Below are 19,343 nucleotides of genomic sequence, written 5' to 3' on the forward strand. Positions count from 1 at the left end.
CTTTATTTGAAAGATTACTTCCCATTTCAAACAATAATTCATTGACAATACCTTTTTCGGGATGCTCTAAGGCAGCTCTTGAGCTCACATAAACATCGGCAACCAGCAATGCGTCATATATATACCAAAATGCAAACAGGCACTTAAGAAAGACACTTTCACCATATCCAAAACGATCAAATGTTACTTCAAACGAGGCTATTGAAGTATGGATGATTACAAATGCTGCCGTGAACGCGAATATCAAGCACCTCCACTGTGCATATATTTTCGAAAAAGCAAAGACAATCGAACCATCGAAAAGCTGCAAAAATCCAAATCTGAAAAGGTAGAGTAGTAGCTAAAAAACTAACGTACCACTAATTGTGTGCTATAAAGAGCTAATAACGTCGTGCGACAAAAATATATATTTCGAAAATGTGCTTTTCTATCATCGTTTCTTTATGAAATGATAACGTTACGATCAGCTGCATCAAATGGATGCATGTGGAAAGTTTACTGCTTCAAGCGTTTATTGGTGAGCTCCCTCTTCAAATCTTTCATATTTCAAGCGTAGGTCAGACATTGTGTTAGAAGACATAGAGTATAAAAGAGCCTCTAATTTAAGTTTAAATACAAAATCTTTAGAATGGGAATATAAAAAGTGCAATTGAAGTACGTCTTTAAGGAACAAACCTGCAAAAGGACGGTCTTTTTTCCTACAAAAAAACCATTTATCAAAAAATAAACCTGATATTGAAGAGCTTTGCCAACGATATAAAGACGAAAATGGAGTAAAATATAACAGAATAAATCCTTACCGCCGAAACTTTCGGAGGTTCTTCTCCATTTGAATCAAAAACTTTTCTTTTGACATTCCTGAATTCTGCGTTTTCATACCTTTTCTCAATAACAGATTCCAAAATCGCTTGTTCTAAATCAAGATAAAAAGCAGAAACAATTGCTGGACTTCAAAAATATAGGTAGTTGGCTTCAAAAACATTTTTAACATGAAATCAATCTTATTAGAGATGCACCTATGGCAAAGATCGTTGTTCTTTAATGTAGCAGAAAAGTAAATAAAAAAAGAGAAGTAAAAACTTGAATGGTAAGAAAAAGAAAGAACTTCCAATTAAACATAGATCAACATAAAGGCTTTAAAATGATTCATGATTAATGGTACACGTGTGATGAATGAAAAAAGTAAAAACGATGCAAAATAATTGCTGTTAAAGAATTTATGAAAAGAACTGTTGTTCAAAAAATAAGATACCTTCAGGAAAATGGCGCAATACATCGCTGAGGTCTTGTTTATCGAGGCTCAAAATGTCGCAGTATTCGGCAGCAGTTGTTGTAGCCGTTCTTGGGACGTACATAAGAGCAGAAATCTGATGGAAGATACATGAAATTCATCGTTAACCTAAAATATTTCTTTAGTAAAGCTGCAATGAAATCAAGATTGTTACATTGCAAGCCTGGTAAAATCAAGCATCAGACAATCACTGCCTCGTACTAAATATGTCCTACACATTTTATGGTTTGAGCTTCAGCAAGTCAAGGGAAGTAATGTTGCCAAAAAACTTCAAGTAGAATCTAGAGGTTGTTAATTGGATTGCTCTAATAAAGTTATATTTTTGATAATATTGTTCGAGAGCATTCCAGGAGGGATTGCTGCAATCGAATACTAACTGCAATGAAAACAAAATCTTTACTCACTTCACCAAAAAATGAGCCTTCCTTTAGTCTTTTTATCGGGTTAGCTTTGCCATCCTTGAAAACCTAGTCGTTATTGAAAAAATAAAACAAGGTTTGAATACGAAAGAACTGAAAATTTGAAAGACCTCCTGAAAACATAAACTTAAGAATTTAAAGAAACTAGAGAGGGTATCTTATTGATTAAGCGAATTGCGTTAATGAACCTATTCTCACCATGCTAAGGCAATAACTATCAAGGGCATTGGTTCCCTGACCACATTCATCTCAAAAGTCACATCTGCTGTCAGGCAGAGAGTTCTCAAGTGTGACGTCACAAAAAACTATTTTAAGAATTTTGCAATTTTGTTCACCCAACATGAAAGAACACCATAGAATATTCCCATATATGCAAAATCAGTTAAATTCATCAAAAATTGGGTGAGCTATGGCCAAAAGAATATTTGAAGTTTGCTAACGGATTATTGTTATTTTGGCTCAGTTCATAAAGTTATGAACTGAGACCAAATTACTGAGGTTTAATGAGGCTTGTGCTAACCTGGTCTTATCTCAGCCAATTCGTAATAACTATGACTGATTTTGCAGATTTAGACATATTTCATGATGCTCTTTCAGATTATGGGAAAACATTTCAAAACTTCTAAAAGTATATTTTTGTGACGTCATCACTTGACAACTCTATTAGCGACCACGTTTATCATGAAATACAAAAGAATTGTGTGGGAATATTTTGCATTCTTTACAAAAAAATAGCAAAAATAACGCAAAGGACATGATATGAAAAAACAAAATATTTCAAATAGTGTAACATTGGATAGCACAAAAAGTACCATCTCAGATAACACCAAAAGCTATGATCGTAAGCTAATGAAGTACCTCGACTTCTCCACGACGAATGTAAAACAGTGTGTGTCCAATATCATGTTCCTTGAAAATATTCTGTCCAGGGAAATAAATACTCGATTTGATGTATGGGGACAGCATCCTTTTAAAACTGCTTGATGTATTCTCGAAAAGAGGTACCTAAAAGAAAAAACGGTGAGCCCATCACTGAGAAAGTGTGCAATAATTTTCAACTATAAATTTAAGAACTTTGCAAAAGCACACAGTAAAAATATGGTTTGGTCGGGTAAAATGACGGTAAAAGCACAGAAATCAGAAGTACCTTGTTTAAAAAAATTGTATTTGATCAAACTACCATCTAGATTATAAAGCGATATTGTCCTTTAAATTGGATGTTTCATGATAAAAGCACAAACAATCGAGTAAAAAAATTATGAACGGGCTCTGCAACTTGCATATAAAGACATAACTGTTTTTTTAATGTCTAGCCAAAGATAACTTAGCAACAGTTCACAGAAAAAACTGCAGTTACTTACGATAAAGATATATGGGATTTAAAACAGATTGAGTCCAGCCCTTATGAATAATATTTTTTGACGAAAAAAAAACATTTACAATCTCAGAAACAGCGAAGTTCCTCTGTTACCAAAGGCGAATACAACTACTCATAACCTTGGCACCTGGCAAACATTGCCAAGAGAATTTACAGATTCCTGCACCCTGGAAATCTTTCAGGGTTGAACTGGACCAAAGACAAATGCACCTGCCGTCTTTGTAAGGTATTTATTGGAAACCTCAATTTATATTTCAGTTAAAATGTATTCTATATTTTTTTAAATATGTATTGATTTTAGAATCGTAAGAAGTTTTTTAATTATTTAGTTGACGAACAGTTGATAAAAAAAACATATCTGCTATTAAAGTTGCCAATTGTAGATAAATAAATCATTATTGTTATCTTACTTCATTGTTTAAGCGATCAGATAAATATAAAATTATGAAGATGCATACAGATTGACTTAATTATACGATTCTCCCTTCCGATTCTTGTTTTTTTACTCAGTAACTGAATGCTCGATCAATTCGAAGCGAAAATACCATTACAGCGCACAGAAACTATTACTTCATGATTTCTAGCAATTTAGTTGAAACCAACCAATAATTGAAACTCTAGTAGCATTCCATGTTCTATATTACAAAGAAAAAAGGTTAATAACCAAACTCTGATTGAATATTTGTAAGGAACTTATACCCTAATAAACAAGTTTAGATAAAAATTGTGTGTAGCAGACCTTTTGGAGAACGTGTCTGTTGACATTAAGCAAAAGCTCTGATTGGAATGCTGTTGGTAGCTCTTCAAGAAAGTTTTCATCTCCAACAGGTCTGTTTGTGTTCCACTATGTAAAATAGATGATTTACGTCAGATCTTTAGCAAATGACCAAAACAATAACTTGGGCATAAGTGACATGAAAACATTGCAAGGGGTGGGGGGGGGGGCATGAAAACATTGCAAGGGGGCGGGGCTGGCTCATGTGTCTTGGTAGTGAACCAGATATGTTAAGTTTCAGAAGGGAGAGTTTTTTGGAATTTGTCTGAATATGAGCATATTTTATAGTCTTAATAAATAAAAAAAGCAACAATTAAACTATATGACAATTCACCAACACATCTATGTCGCTTTGTAGTTATTAGAAGCATCAAACCACAAGTTTTATAAGAATCCTACGAAGAGTTCCCGTTTTTAGTGATTTACATGGAGATTATGGAGGAGCCCTAGGATCATCAGGGCGTCGCCAAATAATTATCTTTCCAACATCAAAAATTGTACACTTAGCCTCGAACTAGTTTTGTCTAATGAAAATTCGTCCACCATTCTGGTTTCAATACGTAACAGTTACTTACAAAAGTTTTGCCAACAATACTCAAAACGTACATTTTGGCATTGAAAAAGAAAGTATTTAGTTTACCATGTGCTCATAAAATCCATATATGATCTCTCTTGTTGAGTTGCAAATATTTTTTTGTCGCTAAAGGAAATATGAATAAAAAGGAATTAAACGCTGGAAGCCAAGTGTTTTTAGCTGATTGCAAAAATGAATTCAGAGTTAACACGGTCGACCAGCTGTTAGATTTCACAAACGTTGTTAGAAATTCCACTGCATGTGAGCATAAGTAAACTAAAGTAAAAACTACAACTTTGCTTGACTTTTTTACATGTCGTCACTGGGGGCAATTTCGAATCAAGAGGATTGCCAGGGGACCCACTGGATAAAGCGAGAGGGGTCAAAAGCATTTGAACAACGTGATACAGAGACAGTGCCGTTAGAAGAAGAAAAGAAACATAGGGTATTTTTATTCGAAATCAAGGATTTATATTATTTTAGGGAGATACTAGCTCCCCAAGAACTATAGTAGCTATGACCCTGGTCACAGACGTTCACGGACATTTTAACATACCAGGAATATAAGGAACGGGACTTTGTCTCATATAGCGTATTGACCAGGGAACAGATCGCGTACCACAAAAGCTCCAGAAATGTCAATAACGAGATATTGTCAAATATAGCACATGCACCAGGGCAAGAAATGTCCACTGAAACGTAGACATGTACTGAAAAATACTACCCAATTTACAATTATAGTGTTATTGCACATTGCATTAAAAAGTAACATACCAGTTGGTTAATGACAGCATTGAGTTTGTGTTTGTAACTTGCTCTTTTCACGTCAGAGTTTGTCATCGAAGAAGCAATATCACCCAATAATGAACCAAAAAAGAAAACGATACTGACCATCATGCCAATGATTGAAAACCATTTCTCGACGAAACTAACAGCATGAATATCTCCGTACCTAAAGATGCATCAAATCATTGTAAATAAATATCCAGTTTATCAGCAGTCGACTTGTTCTGATTATAAGCAATTTAAGTGATGGCAAATGTTAAATTGAGAAGTTACCAAAATAATGTGCATTTTAGTTTTTATTTTGCATATTCTAATAACCACTTCCTAAAAAACCAGACCAGAATAACATTAATCCGATAGATAATCTTAAAACTTTTATTGACCATGTCACACCCAGTTTTAAGTATATTTGTTGGATTTTCTTTATTGAGCGTTACTTGTGCTGTTATTTCAGATTATGAGTTCAAAGTTAAGAAATTCTACACAAATAATTTTTTATGTCGTCACACTTTGGTACTTTATAAGTATTATGAGTTATTGAGTAGAAAAGTCAAAATAAACACAAAAGGAGGACTCACCCTGTGGAAGTTGCGGTGTTTGCTGCCCAGTATAAACAGGTCATATACATGTCAAATGCAGACTTGGGCTTCACGGATTCTGTACAAAAGCAATATTTTGCTTGAATTTATTTTGCTAAAAAATTGTAAGATGTGTATTTTCCAATAACGACAAGCCGAACGAGATAACACGGGAAATCTTACGAAAGTCAGATCAGACGAAGCATACTTCAGCTTAGGCGAAATTAGACTTTTAAGTAGGTCGACATTTTCCGAAGGTAGACATTTGATCAAACCAAGTTATAGGAGTTGAGAGTGTCAGGCGTCGCGGAGCGTTAACAAAAGTTGGGGGGGGGGGGGGGAGAGCTAAAAAAGTGGAGGGGGTTAAAGCTAAATTGGCTTGAATTGATAAATTTTTTGCATTTTTGGCAAAAAATGGGGGAGGGATATAGCCTCCCCAACCCCCTTCTCCGCGGTTCATAAATGTGGTCTTGCTGACGCTGTTAGGTCGGAACCCGAACTGATCCGAAATTGAAGGCCAGCCTATTGTATTGTACCAGCAATTTTCATGGTCCTAGTGAATATGATGTTGATTCTATGACGGTAAAAAGTTACGAAGGATTCACAGTGATCGGCAAGTCCCAAAGGTAATTCGCTGTAATGCAGGAGGAAACTTTATTAGGAAAGATTTTTGCGATCAAAACCTAAAATACCAACAAACGTTATACTTACTGACATTTTCTTTATGTTTCCCTTCTTCTTTTTTTCCTTCTTCCTCTTCGTGATCATCCATATCTGGAATCTTTTGGGGATGCAACGACATTGAGCCAGCTGTAGCCCAAGACAATTTTCCTGGGCACATGGCATCTGGTACACCTTGATTGTCACATGCGATGTAATACCAGCCACATGCCATTAGATGTATAATGGCAAAACCCACCAGCAGATGCTTTAAAGTTCTGATCAACTTCAAGTTTGCACCAAGCTTCTCTTCCAAGTGTCCTGTCACATATAAAGTTGGCAAATTCTTATAATTGAATTTTTACATAAAAAATATGAACGATAAAGGTGAAAAGGATAATTTTTATAATGCCCCAAAATCTACGATTAAACATGTTTAGCGATACCACGAGAAAGGAAAACTCTGACACTCCTTAGGGTATGAACGTTGGATAATGACTAAGGTTAGCAAAACTTTCCTGTCAATCATGTTTAAAGTAATCGGTCAGGCTAAAAAAATTGCATAATTGTTTGATCACTTACAATATCAGTTTTTCTCTAAGTCATCTACCTTTAAAGTGCTGTACCCAAATTAAAAACACGCATTCACAAAAATCATGAAATTGAAATTTATCGTAGTTAACATTGAAGCTGGCCCTTCTAAACCTTTCTGGAGAAATAGTTCTCAGACAAGTGTCTTGGTCCTTCCCTTCTGATTCATATGCTTAGAATTAAAAAGGGCTTGTAATTCTCTTCACTCTAAGTTACGTTTGGTCGTATCAGGGACTGGGACACTGGACCGTTGTAATGTAGCCATCCTATCCTCACACAAAGGTGTAAAAGAGAGCATAAAACTTAAGAACAAGAGCTTCTCAAATAATGGTTGACTTACCAACATAAGTGAACAATTTATAGAACCGGACTATACGGTTGAGCCGATACATCCGGGATTTATGAAGCCAAGGGGTAGCTGTTGTCTTTCCAAAAGCGAATAACTCTAGCGGCAGAAGCGAAAAGACATCGAATAAAAACATGAGCCACCACCTCAGCGTCAGTTTCTTGCAAGAAGCTTCCTCTTTTGTTAACCGAAGACATCTAAGAACTTTACAAGCTGTTTCGATGAAATAGATCAAGTCGCATATGTATAAAATGATAGATAGAGAAGCATACGATGAATTGAACGCCGCCAAGAATGAGCTTGTCAACAAGGACAAAAGAGTTGAAACTGTAACCACGCCTCCCCATGAGTTGGAAATCCATTCACAGTCTTTGCTTCGGCTATCTCCGCTCATTACTGTGGCGCAGATATCATACACAGTATTTTTCGGCATTCTGCTTGCTAAGCCATGAGTTTTTCCAATCGGTTTTGACGAATGTTCTTCCTCGGGAGATACGTTAAGACCACAGCTAATATAGCGTCAGATTAAAACAATGTCACGTGACAAGATAATTGCGTAACTTGATTCAAGATCATGTTTTCGGTCACTAGCATTTTAAGCCAATGATTTGATGAGATCCCGAGTGTTATACGGCAAATGATATTTAGGTAACTTGGTAACTTTTGTGAATTTTCAGTGCCGTTGGAACGAAATAGGGAGCTGCCCATTGTATACCTTTTCACTTAGTACACTATTATAAAGAAAATATACCACGGTTCCGACGGGCCTAATTTAAAAACAAGAATCATTAATCATGATTCAAGGTCGGTTAGGCCGTATGTCGCTAGACCCGCATTTAAACAATACATTTTAAACTTAAAGCACTTTAAAGGTTCAACAATGGGCATGGCAAATGATAGAAAGAACATAAGTATCTAGAAATAGCATAGAAAGAGAAAGGGGTGAAAACACAATTCAGACATTAATGAATAAGTTGAGCCAGTAGTAATGTTTTTACCCTAAAGAGATCCGACATCCGCAAACCGTTTGTAAAAAACATTCAAAGTACCTAAAGGTACTGCAGAAACAATCTCTGTACACTAGCCTATAAGGATCTGAAAAATAAGATTCATACAAAGATATTCTTGACAGGGGAACACATTTTATTCCATGTTCGTCTCTAGGTACCAAGAATCGAGTGCCCTATTCGTGATGTTATTGGATTAAACATGCATTGGAAAGACGTCTTTCAATGTAACGTTCTTTACTTGACGATATCTATTGCTGTTGCAGCTTGCGCGCATACTATACTGGTTTTTCTTGAGATGAATTCAACTGAATGGTAAATTTAGGGCTTTTCTTCCAGTAGAATTTTTCTACTTAGAGATAATAGCCTAAATTTTCATTCAACTTAGCTTGCCTCTTTGAAAACCAGTCGCGCAGGCTATTGCTTCAACGGAAGGCCGTTATGAGATTTGCACAAAGCAGGATTTAATAAGATACCATTCCTATAAAACTTAACGCGGCGAAGCTGAAGAATCCGGTCTAGATAATCTGATTAATTTCGTGTCATACTCGTCGAGGAGGTTTTTGACTACTTAAGCGAATCACAGGTCACCCAGGGTCAGTGAATGCTCTCTTAAGAATATGACACATGGATATGAGTTTCGCTTTCTTGGGCAAAAGAAAGAAAAGTAATATATTTGCTTTAGTTAGCAGTCACACGCAATCGAAGTAAATTAATTACGATTTGGTAAAAAATTTATAATTTTTTCAAAACTGTGGTAAATATTCATTAATATTCAGGACTGGTGGTTGGTTAGTACAGATAAATGGCTAATTGGATACAGTCATAGTTAACTAGAATCTTTTAATACCATTGCGTTGCCAGATGTTTCAAAGTGAAATTGAAGAGCATTCAGGGTAATAGAAAATAAACTGAAGAGCATTCAGGGTAATAGAAAATAAACTGAAGAGCATTCAGGGTAATAGAAAATAACAAGATTACCACAGAAATGCTGTGAGAAGAAAGGTTCAGAATGACTAGCTTGCGTTGATGGGTAGTTAATGAGCAAAATCAAATGACGTCACCTCTTGCCTAAAAACTTGGTATCTCAAGATGGTTAGCATTCTGTTTATACAAAATCAGGATGTGTAAACTAGATATTTAATAAAACATCGCATATTCATTGACTTTTATCAGCAAAATAAATACTCTTCAATTATGTTACTGACTTTGCATTGCAATAGCCAATGAACTGCGTGAATATGTGGTTAAAATGTAGGTATATTCTGATATTCGGTCGTAGAAAAAAGATTCTAGGGTAGCATCTCCTCTACAGTTCTAGCACTCCATGTAAACGTTGACAGACATAAGGGTTGGGGCTAAGAGATGAATAGCAATGGGGTAGGGAGCCAAACAGATCCCCAGGAATTATCAATTTCTACAACTTGCTAGTGTTTTTTAACCTAGGAATGCACCAAGCAACATTGAATATTACTCAGTGAGTCAATTTGGAATACAGCAAGCACTGAAAAACAGCCTGGAGAGTAGTTATAGAAGGTGTAAGTTACAAATGGGGTAGATCTGGACTAGCCTGGGCAGTAGATAAAGGTCGACTTTGGTCGATGTAACACCAAATGAAGCTTCCAAAGATTTCACTAAAAGGCAGATGTCAATGAAAATAAACAAATTACTGTTCAGGCTGGTTTGTCAAGTTGGTTTTGCAAGTTTGTTTGAAATTTGAATGAAAGGTTGATTCAAAGTGGCGTTTTTTGAAGCATAATTCATACATTTATCGGTCTAGATGCAAACATATCATTATTAATTCAGCTTTCACATCCTCAACTCAGAAGGCAAAAAACAAATGGTCGGTGAAGATTTTAAATCTTTTACAGCAGAACCTAAAGGATCACACAAACATGATCAAGAAGCAATGGTAACAGACGAAACATTGGCTAAATTTCCAAAGCCAAGTTCTCATTACCTCCTCGTTGTTTATTCTTCTTGACATAAAAAACAATTCTTCCCGTCACAATGAACTGAATCGAAAGTAAATAATTGATGTTTGAAATTGATATAGAAAAGCCCCTTATACAGAGGGAATGCTTTGAGATGCAAAGAATCCATGTCACGTGATCATTTTTAGTAGTCAAGTGGTATATCATGCTAGACAACTACAGGTGTTATTGCGTAAAGCTACTGGCAGGATGTTTGAATAAAAATCCAGCAGCAAGTTCTGAGAAACTAGTAATATCAAGACAATGGGAGGATTCTTCAGGTATGATTTTGTTGTAGTAAAGGTTGTCTAGAGTACTCTTTCATTATAAAGTCTGGCGCTTGAAAGCATGATATTTTTGAAGATGTTTTATCCAAATTCCATAAGGTCCATAAGACTAGTGCGGTTCGATACAAAATTGAACAAAATGTCTGCTTGTCGCCAAACATCATCAGTAAGACCAATCAGCTTTTCTCATATTCCTTGTAAAGACTTTGGTAAGGAGCCCCAAGTAAAGTATCTATTTATATAAGTACTCACCTATAGGCTTGCAGCCCATACATGCCAAGTAAGCATTTTTTTGATCAGATAAAATTCAAATCAGTCTTTATCTGTGCACTTATAGGTTCTCTTTGCCTGCTATTTTGATGACGATTATGATGGTGATTATGGCTGATCATTGTGTCTACTACGTGTCAATGCAAACCTGGAAAATAAAAAAAAAATCGCTTAGAAGTCTAAAAGAGTAACATGCGTCAAATTAGATTCAAGCAGATCTAAAATAAAACAAATACAACCGTACTTAACAAAGGACAAAGCTTCAAAAGAAACTTATACACTCTTTTTTTATAAGAACAATTTTATAAGAACACGAGCCTCAAAACTGGTCAAAGTTAAGAACAAATTAAGAACAAGCTGAGGCTGAACTTTTGCAAAATGCAATTTTGAACAACATTTTTTCTCAAAATCGAGGATTTTTAGCGATATGTGGGTGCTTTTTCGGTGCAGTGGCGGATCCAAATTACCGCCATTACCGCTCGAGCGGTAGTCAGATTATTAAAAAAATTATAGAAACAAGGTTCATTTTCATGTTTTACCACTACTACTTTAATTAAACCATAGTTTAAAAAATTGAAAATATTTGATCGCGCTGCAAACCAAGCATTCCTTCCTAGAAACATGCCTGAAATTTCCACAGAGACAAAAATATTGTTTAATCCTTATCGCTATGGAAATTGCGTGCCAATTGGCCGAGTCACATGTTAGCAAATAAAAGGCTAGCATGGGGGGAAGATGAAATCATGGCTTGCTAGCTAGGGGGTTGAGTCGGTGTAGAGCGGATTCGAGCTGCACTGAGCTGCACCTATTTGATTATCTGCATACAGAGTACTCATTTTTCTGTATACAGATAATCTTGTAGCTTTCTTTGTGCGTCTTATCTTCCAGAAATTCTTGGTTGCTTTGTCCACTTAGTATTTGATATCTACGAGTCATTTCACACTGGTGCAATCCGGACCCCATTAATCTGCGCGAGCGGCGCTCGCAGTCACAAAATTCATCCTAAGGCATTTCTGCAGGCACATTTCTGAATCGATTTTTATTTACCTTTATTGTATTACAGTCAAATTCTTGCAACCTTTGCCAAGGAAGCGAAAACAAAATCCTAAAATTTAGAAACCTTGAAAGAAGGTGTTGTAAACAAAACTGCTCCATTAAAAGTGAAGCTTTTAAGATATCGAAAAGCGTTTTTACTGAAGATGTCTTTATTTGATGAAATCGATAACAACGATAGGGCTACTTGACAAACCAAAACAACCCGTAGATAAAAACTGGTAGCATTAATTATGTCATCTGTTCAGTTTAACATTTAGTTACATGTAGTTCATGATGATATTGATAAGGTATATGCTTTTGAAAAACGTAAGTTGGTGTAGCAGCACTGAGGGTAACAGGGAGGTTCTCAATCTATAGGGTGCAATTTAAGATTATAAACTGCTCCCTATTTTACTTGCAGACACATTTTTACTCAGCTTTGCGCTCGCAGGCACAATATATTATTAATGAGCCCTGGTGCAATCATGCAATACCTGTTTTCGTAAATAAACGTCACTTCATTGACATTAACAAACGAAATTGTTAGGCGTATTTCAGATATGATTTGCCATTGAGTGAAAATATTTTTTGTAGCAATTCACACTTGCATTTTGAATGAATCTATCAAGCATCCACAAGAAATTGATTTTGCAAATTAATTAGCCATTTTTCTGTCACTTAGAAAGCAAAGCTAGGGACGAAAATATCTGATGTTGGCGACAGGAGTGGGATTCGATGTAAATGTTCAGTCAATGTTTCTTGCTTATAGAAGTATTTTCTTGCTTATAGATTTGCTTGAATTACATATACTTTTGCTGCTCTTGTGAATGATATTTAAGTATAGATTCTTGTCACTCTCCTAGTGGTTGATAACATTTGACGATCTACTTTTAGTACAGAAATGTTGGGCTTGCTTGCTCTGTTTGCTGCTACGTCAGCAGAGAGATGCAGTTCAAGATTTTACTGCTACACACCAGAAATAAAGTACATGGCTATGAATGCGAAGAACAATACTTACCTCAATATAACGGCTTTCCGTGTGCAGAGAACAAGTGATATCAAGGAATGCCAAACACTGTGCAACAGAGATAGTCAATGCTACTCTATAAATCTCAACATCACTGTAAAAGGGAGCTACGAATGTCAATTGCTTGATGGAAATATATTCTCCAACAGTTCTTTGCAATTGTTCGATTCAAATTTCATCCATCTCTATACAGAGGTAAGAAAAATCAGAATTAAACAGAGGGATATCACCATTCAATTCCAGTGATCAAATCTCCCGTTGGTTTTTTGCTCCCAGTTTCAAATGTCGTCGACTACCGCAGCTAGGCCAGCCAAAGCGAGCTGCGTAATCCGTTAAGGGGGAAGACCTTTTGTTCTTATTAGCCAATCATTGAAGGGACAGACTGCCTTTTAACCATAAAAAAGACACTTGCTGTTTCATGCTGGGCTTAAAGCGTTCTTGCCACCAATTCTCCACATACCGTACTTCAACTGATCATATTATTTCTCATGGCTTTCTTTATAAACAGATAAGGTTTAATTAAAAAGAACATTTTAATTTTTAATTTCAGAGCATCTGCAGTGAAAAACCATGTCAAAACAATGGAACTTGTGTACCAAGTTACCTTAATGGGTCATACGTATGTGAGTGCAGAAGCAATAAGACATACAAAACATTGGGCAAGCACTGTGAAAGAATAGCCAGTAAGTGTTCGATGCTACCTAATTTATTCCATGTTCAGAGCCATGTTCAGAGATGTCAGATAGGCCTTTTTGCAAAGCACCAAGAAAAAGGATAAAATAATAGCAAAATAAAGGGCATTGCTATATTTTGAAAGGGCAAAGTGGGGAGGGGGGGTTGTTGTGAATGATTTTAGGGTTCCTGATGGGGTCAGGCAGCTCTCGCCTTTTTCCAGAGAATTAAAAGAAATGAACTCTTCTAATGCAACAAAAGACCCGTTTGTAATGTTGTCAAAACAAAAGGTCTATTCCAAACATATCGCATGAGAAGTATTAAAATTTCATATTTACCCTGACTTTGAAAATGAATCGGCCTCATTGAATCGGCTTCATTTTCTGGTCAGCTATCTGCTGGTGTTTTGTTTGCCGCCATTAAAGTAAAAAAATTTCTGCTGACTAAGGGCTTTAGCTGCACGGCTAACAGCTTCTTGCATTCGTTTCGTCGTAGACATAACCATAAAATACTGAATCATTTGGAAGCTCTCTTTCAGTGAAATATCAAAGGTCTTTGAGATTACAAGAGACTCTCAAACCGAATAACAAGTCCGCGCGCAACGGTACTTCATGTAAAGTGCGAATGGCATTCAAACATCACGCTTCACCGCGCTATTTTCTCTTTTTAGGGCTCCATGGAATAATTGCATGTGTGCTAAGATATATACACTCGTTTACTTTCGTTTCAGTACTAAAAGTTTCATAAAGGTTTCTTAAATGCCAAATAGTACTATAAGTGAGCTATTTGTTTAAAACACAAAAACCTTAACATGCAATAACATGAAAAAGATCACCTAACAAGTCAAAAGGAGCTCTCTTTTTCTTTTCTATGTCCATTAAACAGTTCACATAGTTGAAATATACTATTTCCGCCCCATCTTTAAAGAAATAATATTGTTTCTTAATTTTTGGTCAGTATGGGCCTCGGATTCCTGTAGACCGCTTCCTATGAAAAATTTCGGGGCCTCCCACGAAGGGAGCCTTGCCCCCCCCACTTTCCAGCCTGTGTCAGAGCTCATGTATTAGTGTACCTATTTGTATTTCTCCTTCAAAAACTGTATGCATGAAATGGAACTACTAGTCTAGAAACATTCCAGGTTTATTTGATTGGAATGTTCCCTGTTCTACTCTTATTTCTATTCTATACTTCCACTCCTACTTCTATTCTATTTGATTGAAATATGTCATATAAGGGAAGAAACTTTAAAGGAAAGAAACTTTTAAAAAAACGCAAAACCTTTAGAGAACAATTTCACGAATTTACCAAAATGGCTTTCCGAACATCCGAACTATGCTACTCAGTGTAAAGGCAAGCAATATTGAAGGAAAAGAAAGCCCCTCGATGATACTTTAATGATTGATTTAATAGTGAAAGAAGTAGCGAATAATCTATCTTCTCCATTTTCTCTTGTGCAGCATCTTGCAGAAAGCATGCAGGCCAGGTCTTTGAAGTTTACTTTTGGAAAACATTTTTGACTTTCATAGTCAGACATTTTGCAGAATTAGCATTTTGCGAAATTTATATTTTATGAAACTTAGCTTGAACAATATTTCGCTAATATATTTTTATGAATAGATTCGCGCGCAGTTTATACTTCTCGAACTTTCGCAAGAATGAGCTTTCGCGAATATAACTTTTTAGCAAATTTCACGGAAGAAACAAACGATAATTCTGGCCAAAAAGTTTCTTCCCGCAAAAGTTGCTTCCGGCAAAAGTTGCTTCCCTTAAAGAAATTCATGCCCGAACCAAGGACTACAAAAGAATGGGTCATCGAGGTTCGTCAAAGGTTGCGGTACTCCCCAACAATTTGTCCGTCGGCAAATTAAAGATTTTTGCCGGGCAAAAGAAGCAATTTTCGTACTCACTCTGTAACCTTTTTGCAACAATTGAAACATATTAACATTTCTGTGTAGTTGAACTTTCAACGTATGGCACTAAAGTATGAACTTTGAAACAGTAACACATAAAGCAGCATCTAAGAGTATTTATTTTTTGACCACACCCTTAAAGAATGAGACACGCCCTTTTTGTCGGCTAAAGCACTTCTTTACCCCCTCTTTACCCTTCGCCCCTGGTCTTGCTTGTAAAGATATCTTGAAATTTTTATTTTTTACTATTCTCAATAATTTGTGATATTCTCTTTTAAGCTGTTTATGAGACGGCTGATTACTACTGGACGTTCGATTCGTTTATAAATAAACCAATTTCTGGAACAAACATGGATATACAGAGTACTGGATTCAATTCAAACTACGCCGCTGTTTATGAGCCAGGTCGAAGAAGCCGGGTTGCTTACTGTTATGGAAACATGAATTGCCCCCATAGCAGTGCCAGCATTCCATGTCTCACGTATGTAACTCTAAATTCATTCACTTTCTATAAAGGGGGAGGGGCTGAGAAGAAAATGACCAAAAAGGGGGCACACTATCACTGAATAGAACCACGTTATAAGCATCTCCCGGAGTCTTTGGTGGGGTTTGGCCAATCTTGAATTGTCTATAAACTGTTCCATTTTGCAAGAATCCTTCCTATATGTCTTTTATTCTTATGAATGATAATACACGGCAAAATTTCAGTTAGAGAAATAAATCCATTAAAGGAAAATATATAGTATCATAGCATGAGAGACGACATACGGGTGCGTCTACTGAGGCTAAACTTATGCATAGAAAAGGCAACTTTAAAGTTTCGCTCTGCTAGTCTTTAAAAATTCTTAAAAAGTAGTGGAGTAAATTATCTTTCAAGAAATGCCTGTCAAAGGGAAGTAATCGATAGAACCTGTTACCGTACTGTTACCGTTGACACTTCAGCAATGCACTAAAAAATTTGAAAAATCTTTTATTTTCGTAACAGCTCACAGAGTGAAGGGGCAGAGAAGCAGACTGCCCTAGGCCCGAGCTGATAGGGTCCCAAATAAATATTACAATGTTCTTAGCAATAACAACAACAAACGCAATCGAAAGTTCGTAATGATATCATCACGGGCCTCATCTTCGTTTTGCCCCATAAAAGTTCTCGAAGGGCCTGTTTTCAATCCAGCTGAGAAAATGATTATGATTATGAAACACTACAAATTTTAATTTAATTTTTTTAAATTTTGAGTTGTGGGTCTTAATTAGCTTTAAATCTGCTAGGTTTATGACCTGCTGAAATGTATACAATAAATCATAAGCAACAAGCACCCAAGCATCAAAACCTTGCTCATGAAAATCAGTGTTTCCACCCTGAATCTCTTACTTTTAGAAATGACTATTGTTTGATTTCAAACTACATTTTTCTTTTGCTAGGAAATTTGAAGGATGCACTGATGGGTTCACCTACGCCATTTGGTTCAAGATTCGGCAGCCGGGGGAAAGTTGCAGCATTCTGTACAACTACAAGGCTGGTGCGACATCTATGGGGAAAATACTCTCATATAACCCAACCACTGGCGCATTGACATATACTGTATTCTACACTGAAACTTGGAGTCTTACTGGTTTTGGTCAAAATCTCAACACACGGGAATGGAATCATTTGATCCTCTCGTTTCATCCTACTGCAGGCATTTGTGCCTTTTCTAACGGAAAACTTGATAAATGCAGCGTCACAAAGAATAGTAATTCTTTAACAAATGAGTTCCGCCAATTCAGGATTGGGTTTACCTTAGATGACTCACCTAGATGCCAGCTTTATACTGACGACTTTGCGATGTGGTATGGGGTTCTTACTGGTCATGATGCATGGAGAATGTACGTTGAGAGCAAAGCATGAAGTTCACCTAACTCGAAAACCAAATGAAACCAGTACTTTTACTTCAATCTTCTTGCTAGTTGGACGCAGGACTGTTTGTAGAAGCTTTTTATGTACAGAATAATAGCACTTGTGTTTTGTCCTCTCAACTTGGGCGAGTTCGTTGGCAAATTTTGAAAGTTGAAAACGCTCTTAGAGATTTCACTAAGAAACTTCAGCAGAGAAAACATTTCGTTTTCCATGTTTTCTTCAGGGCAGCTTAGATTCCATCTACACAATGCGTACATAGGATGCAGCATTAGTAATGGAGTTCAAGGCTGAAGCGAACTTCTTCAGTCTGCACAAAAAAGGTTTTTCATTTTTGCGTAGATATATTCTAAAACTGCTAGTAGAACGCACACCGGTCCAATCTATTAAAATTTGTTTGGATAAAACCGTTTAAACTATCGGAATTCGTACCAGAATTTAAAAGATCACATTTGGGGCTCCTAAGGAAGTTGCAAAGTAGGGGGCAAAGAGCAAATTGAGGACCCATAATTAAATATTTTGCAAGAAAGCTCTATTGTTTTGCGAAAAAGTGGGGAGGGGCATGGCATAGGAGACTATAAATTCGGTTTTTAACGGATTATTATGTACCTAAAATTTTATGTATTTGATCTCGTATGCATTTATTTGATGTAGTAGTTTTAACAGTTGGCTTGGATTCGCTCATTTCACGGTAAATAGCTTTGTAGCACCAACTTTAAATAAATTGATAATTAATAAATTATTATTATTGTCAAAATTGTTTCTGTTGCTTTTTGTTGTGTCCACTATACTGCTGGCTAATGCCTAGGCAGAATATTTTTGTTGTTCTATTTTCTTTCATAAAAAGTTTTAACAATCTCGCAGTTTTGGCCTACCCATTTTTGACATTGTTCTCATTACTAATTTTGCCTCCTTCTCTCCTTCACATAGTCTCTTGATATGACACTCCAATTGCTTATTATTATTATAATAAGGAAACTTGTGACTGAAGTTTTTGTTTTAATATGTGCACAAAAAGGAACACGTAGAAGCAGGGGATTTCTATTTATAAAACTATTTCACATTTAGGAGAAATTTGTAACTTAATATGAGTTTTCTTATGCTTTTAGCAGCAGCATAAATGTCGTTCACAAATTTTATCCAACTTTGTCTATTTCTCGCAAGCAGTCTTTGATTTTCCTTTCAAGATCTGTCTTTTCTTTTTTTTGATTCATTGATTTTGAAATTATATCCAAGCAGTGTGTATTTTAAATCTACTTGTTTTGTTTATCTGTTGTTATAAAGTTTGCATCATCAGCCTTTCTGGATTTTTGGGGCAAAGTCAGTGTTTCATCGACATTGTACTACACTTACGTTCAAATAGTATTGGGACACACTTCGAAACTTCGAAGACATTTTATGCAACAAATTTGGAAATACTTTTTTAAAACCTTTCTCATTAAAAAAGTGCGGCAGCTATTTCCATGAAATTTTCACACGACGTTGTTGATATTTTGAAGCCTTTTATGTATGGCAACAAAAAAAACGTCGACCATAAAATTTCTATAGGTCTCGAGACGAAAACATGGAAGCTCTGAAAATTCAAGAACTGAATTAAGAGAAGCGCTTACAAATTGCTTTCTACTAAAATAAAGCAAATTGATTTCGTGAAATTGCATCAATTGTCGGCTGCTCAATGAGTGTAATTAAATTGTACTATACATTGTAGAAGGATCTGACTTTTCTTATGCAGGTTCAAAGGAAATGTTAAACAATGTACCTCTTAGTGCATCTCCTTGGAAGCAGCGGGCGTGGAGCCTTACCCTCCCGGATCCACGTAAATGAGGTGTGTATGGGGCGAACCAAACTCGCAAAAGTTTCTGTCTTCACACTA

General features: G+C 36.1%; 2 protein-coding genes across 2 annotated transcripts in view; one reads left to right on the forward strand and one right to left on the reverse strand.

The window, feature by feature from the left end:
• Nucleotides 1-10,261, reverse strand: part of LOC135681073 (uncharacterized) — a 37,731-nt gene extending 27,470 nt beyond the window's left edge. Inside the window, exons 1-12 of the mRNA XM_065195360.2 lie at nt 7,393-10,261; nt 6,513-6,782; nt 5,802-5,880; nt 5,212-5,389; nt 4,504-4,563; nt 3,828-3,932; nt 2,569-2,715; nt 1,696-1,758; nt 1,253-1,367; nt 801-913; nt 676-698; nt 52-320 (exon numbers count right to left, since the gene is read on the reverse strand). Coding sequence (XP_065051432.2) covers nt 52-320; nt 676-698; nt 801-913; nt 1,253-1,367; nt 1,696-1,758; nt 2,569-2,715; nt 3,828-3,932; nt 4,504-4,563; nt 5,212-5,389; nt 5,802-5,880; nt 6,513-6,782; nt 7,393-7,831 — 1,861 coding nt within the window. The 5' untranslated portion in view covers nt 7,832-10,261. The remainder of the gene's footprint in view (nt 1-51; nt 321-675; nt 699-800; nt 914-1,252; nt 1,368-1,695; nt 1,759-2,568; nt 2,716-3,827; nt 3,933-4,503; nt 4,564-5,211; nt 5,390-5,801; nt 5,881-6,512; nt 6,783-7,392) is intronic.
• A 227-nt stretch (nt 10,262-10,488) lies between these two features.
• On the forward strand, nt 10,489-17,464 carry LOC135681076 (uncharacterized). Its single transcript, XM_065195364.2, has 5 exons — nt 10,489-10,659; nt 12,865-13,192; nt 13,548-13,680; nt 15,859-16,060; nt 16,999-17,464. The coding sequence occupies exons 1-5, from the start codon at nt 10,643-10,645 to the stop codon at nt 17,462-17,464; spliced, it is 1,146 nt and encodes a 381-aa protein (XP_065051436.2). The 5' UTR covers nt 10,489-10,642.
• Nucleotides 17,465-19,343: the final 1,879 nt, after the last annotated feature.

The sequence above is a fragment of the Rhopilema esculentum genome, chromosome 18, assembly GCF_057945365.1.
Source record: "Rhopilema esculentum isolate cy_ngs chromosome 18, ASM5794536v1, whole genome shotgun sequence".
Classification (NCBI taxonomy): domain Eukaryota; kingdom Metazoa; phylum Cnidaria; class Scyphozoa; order Rhizostomeae; family Rhizostomatidae; genus Rhopilema; species Rhopilema esculentum.

Excerpts from the sequence above, each read along its gene's own strand:
- LOC135681076 (XM_065195364.2), top strand. Across the intron at positions 13,193-13,547 it reads TCATCCATCTCTATACAGAG|AGCATCTGCAGTGAAAAACC; the intron begins GTAAGAAAAATC and ends TTTTAATTTCAG. Across the intron at positions 16,061-16,998 it reads GCCAGCATTCCATGTCTCAC|GAAATTTGAAGGATGCACTG; the intron begins GTATGTAACTCT and ends TTCTTTTGCTAG.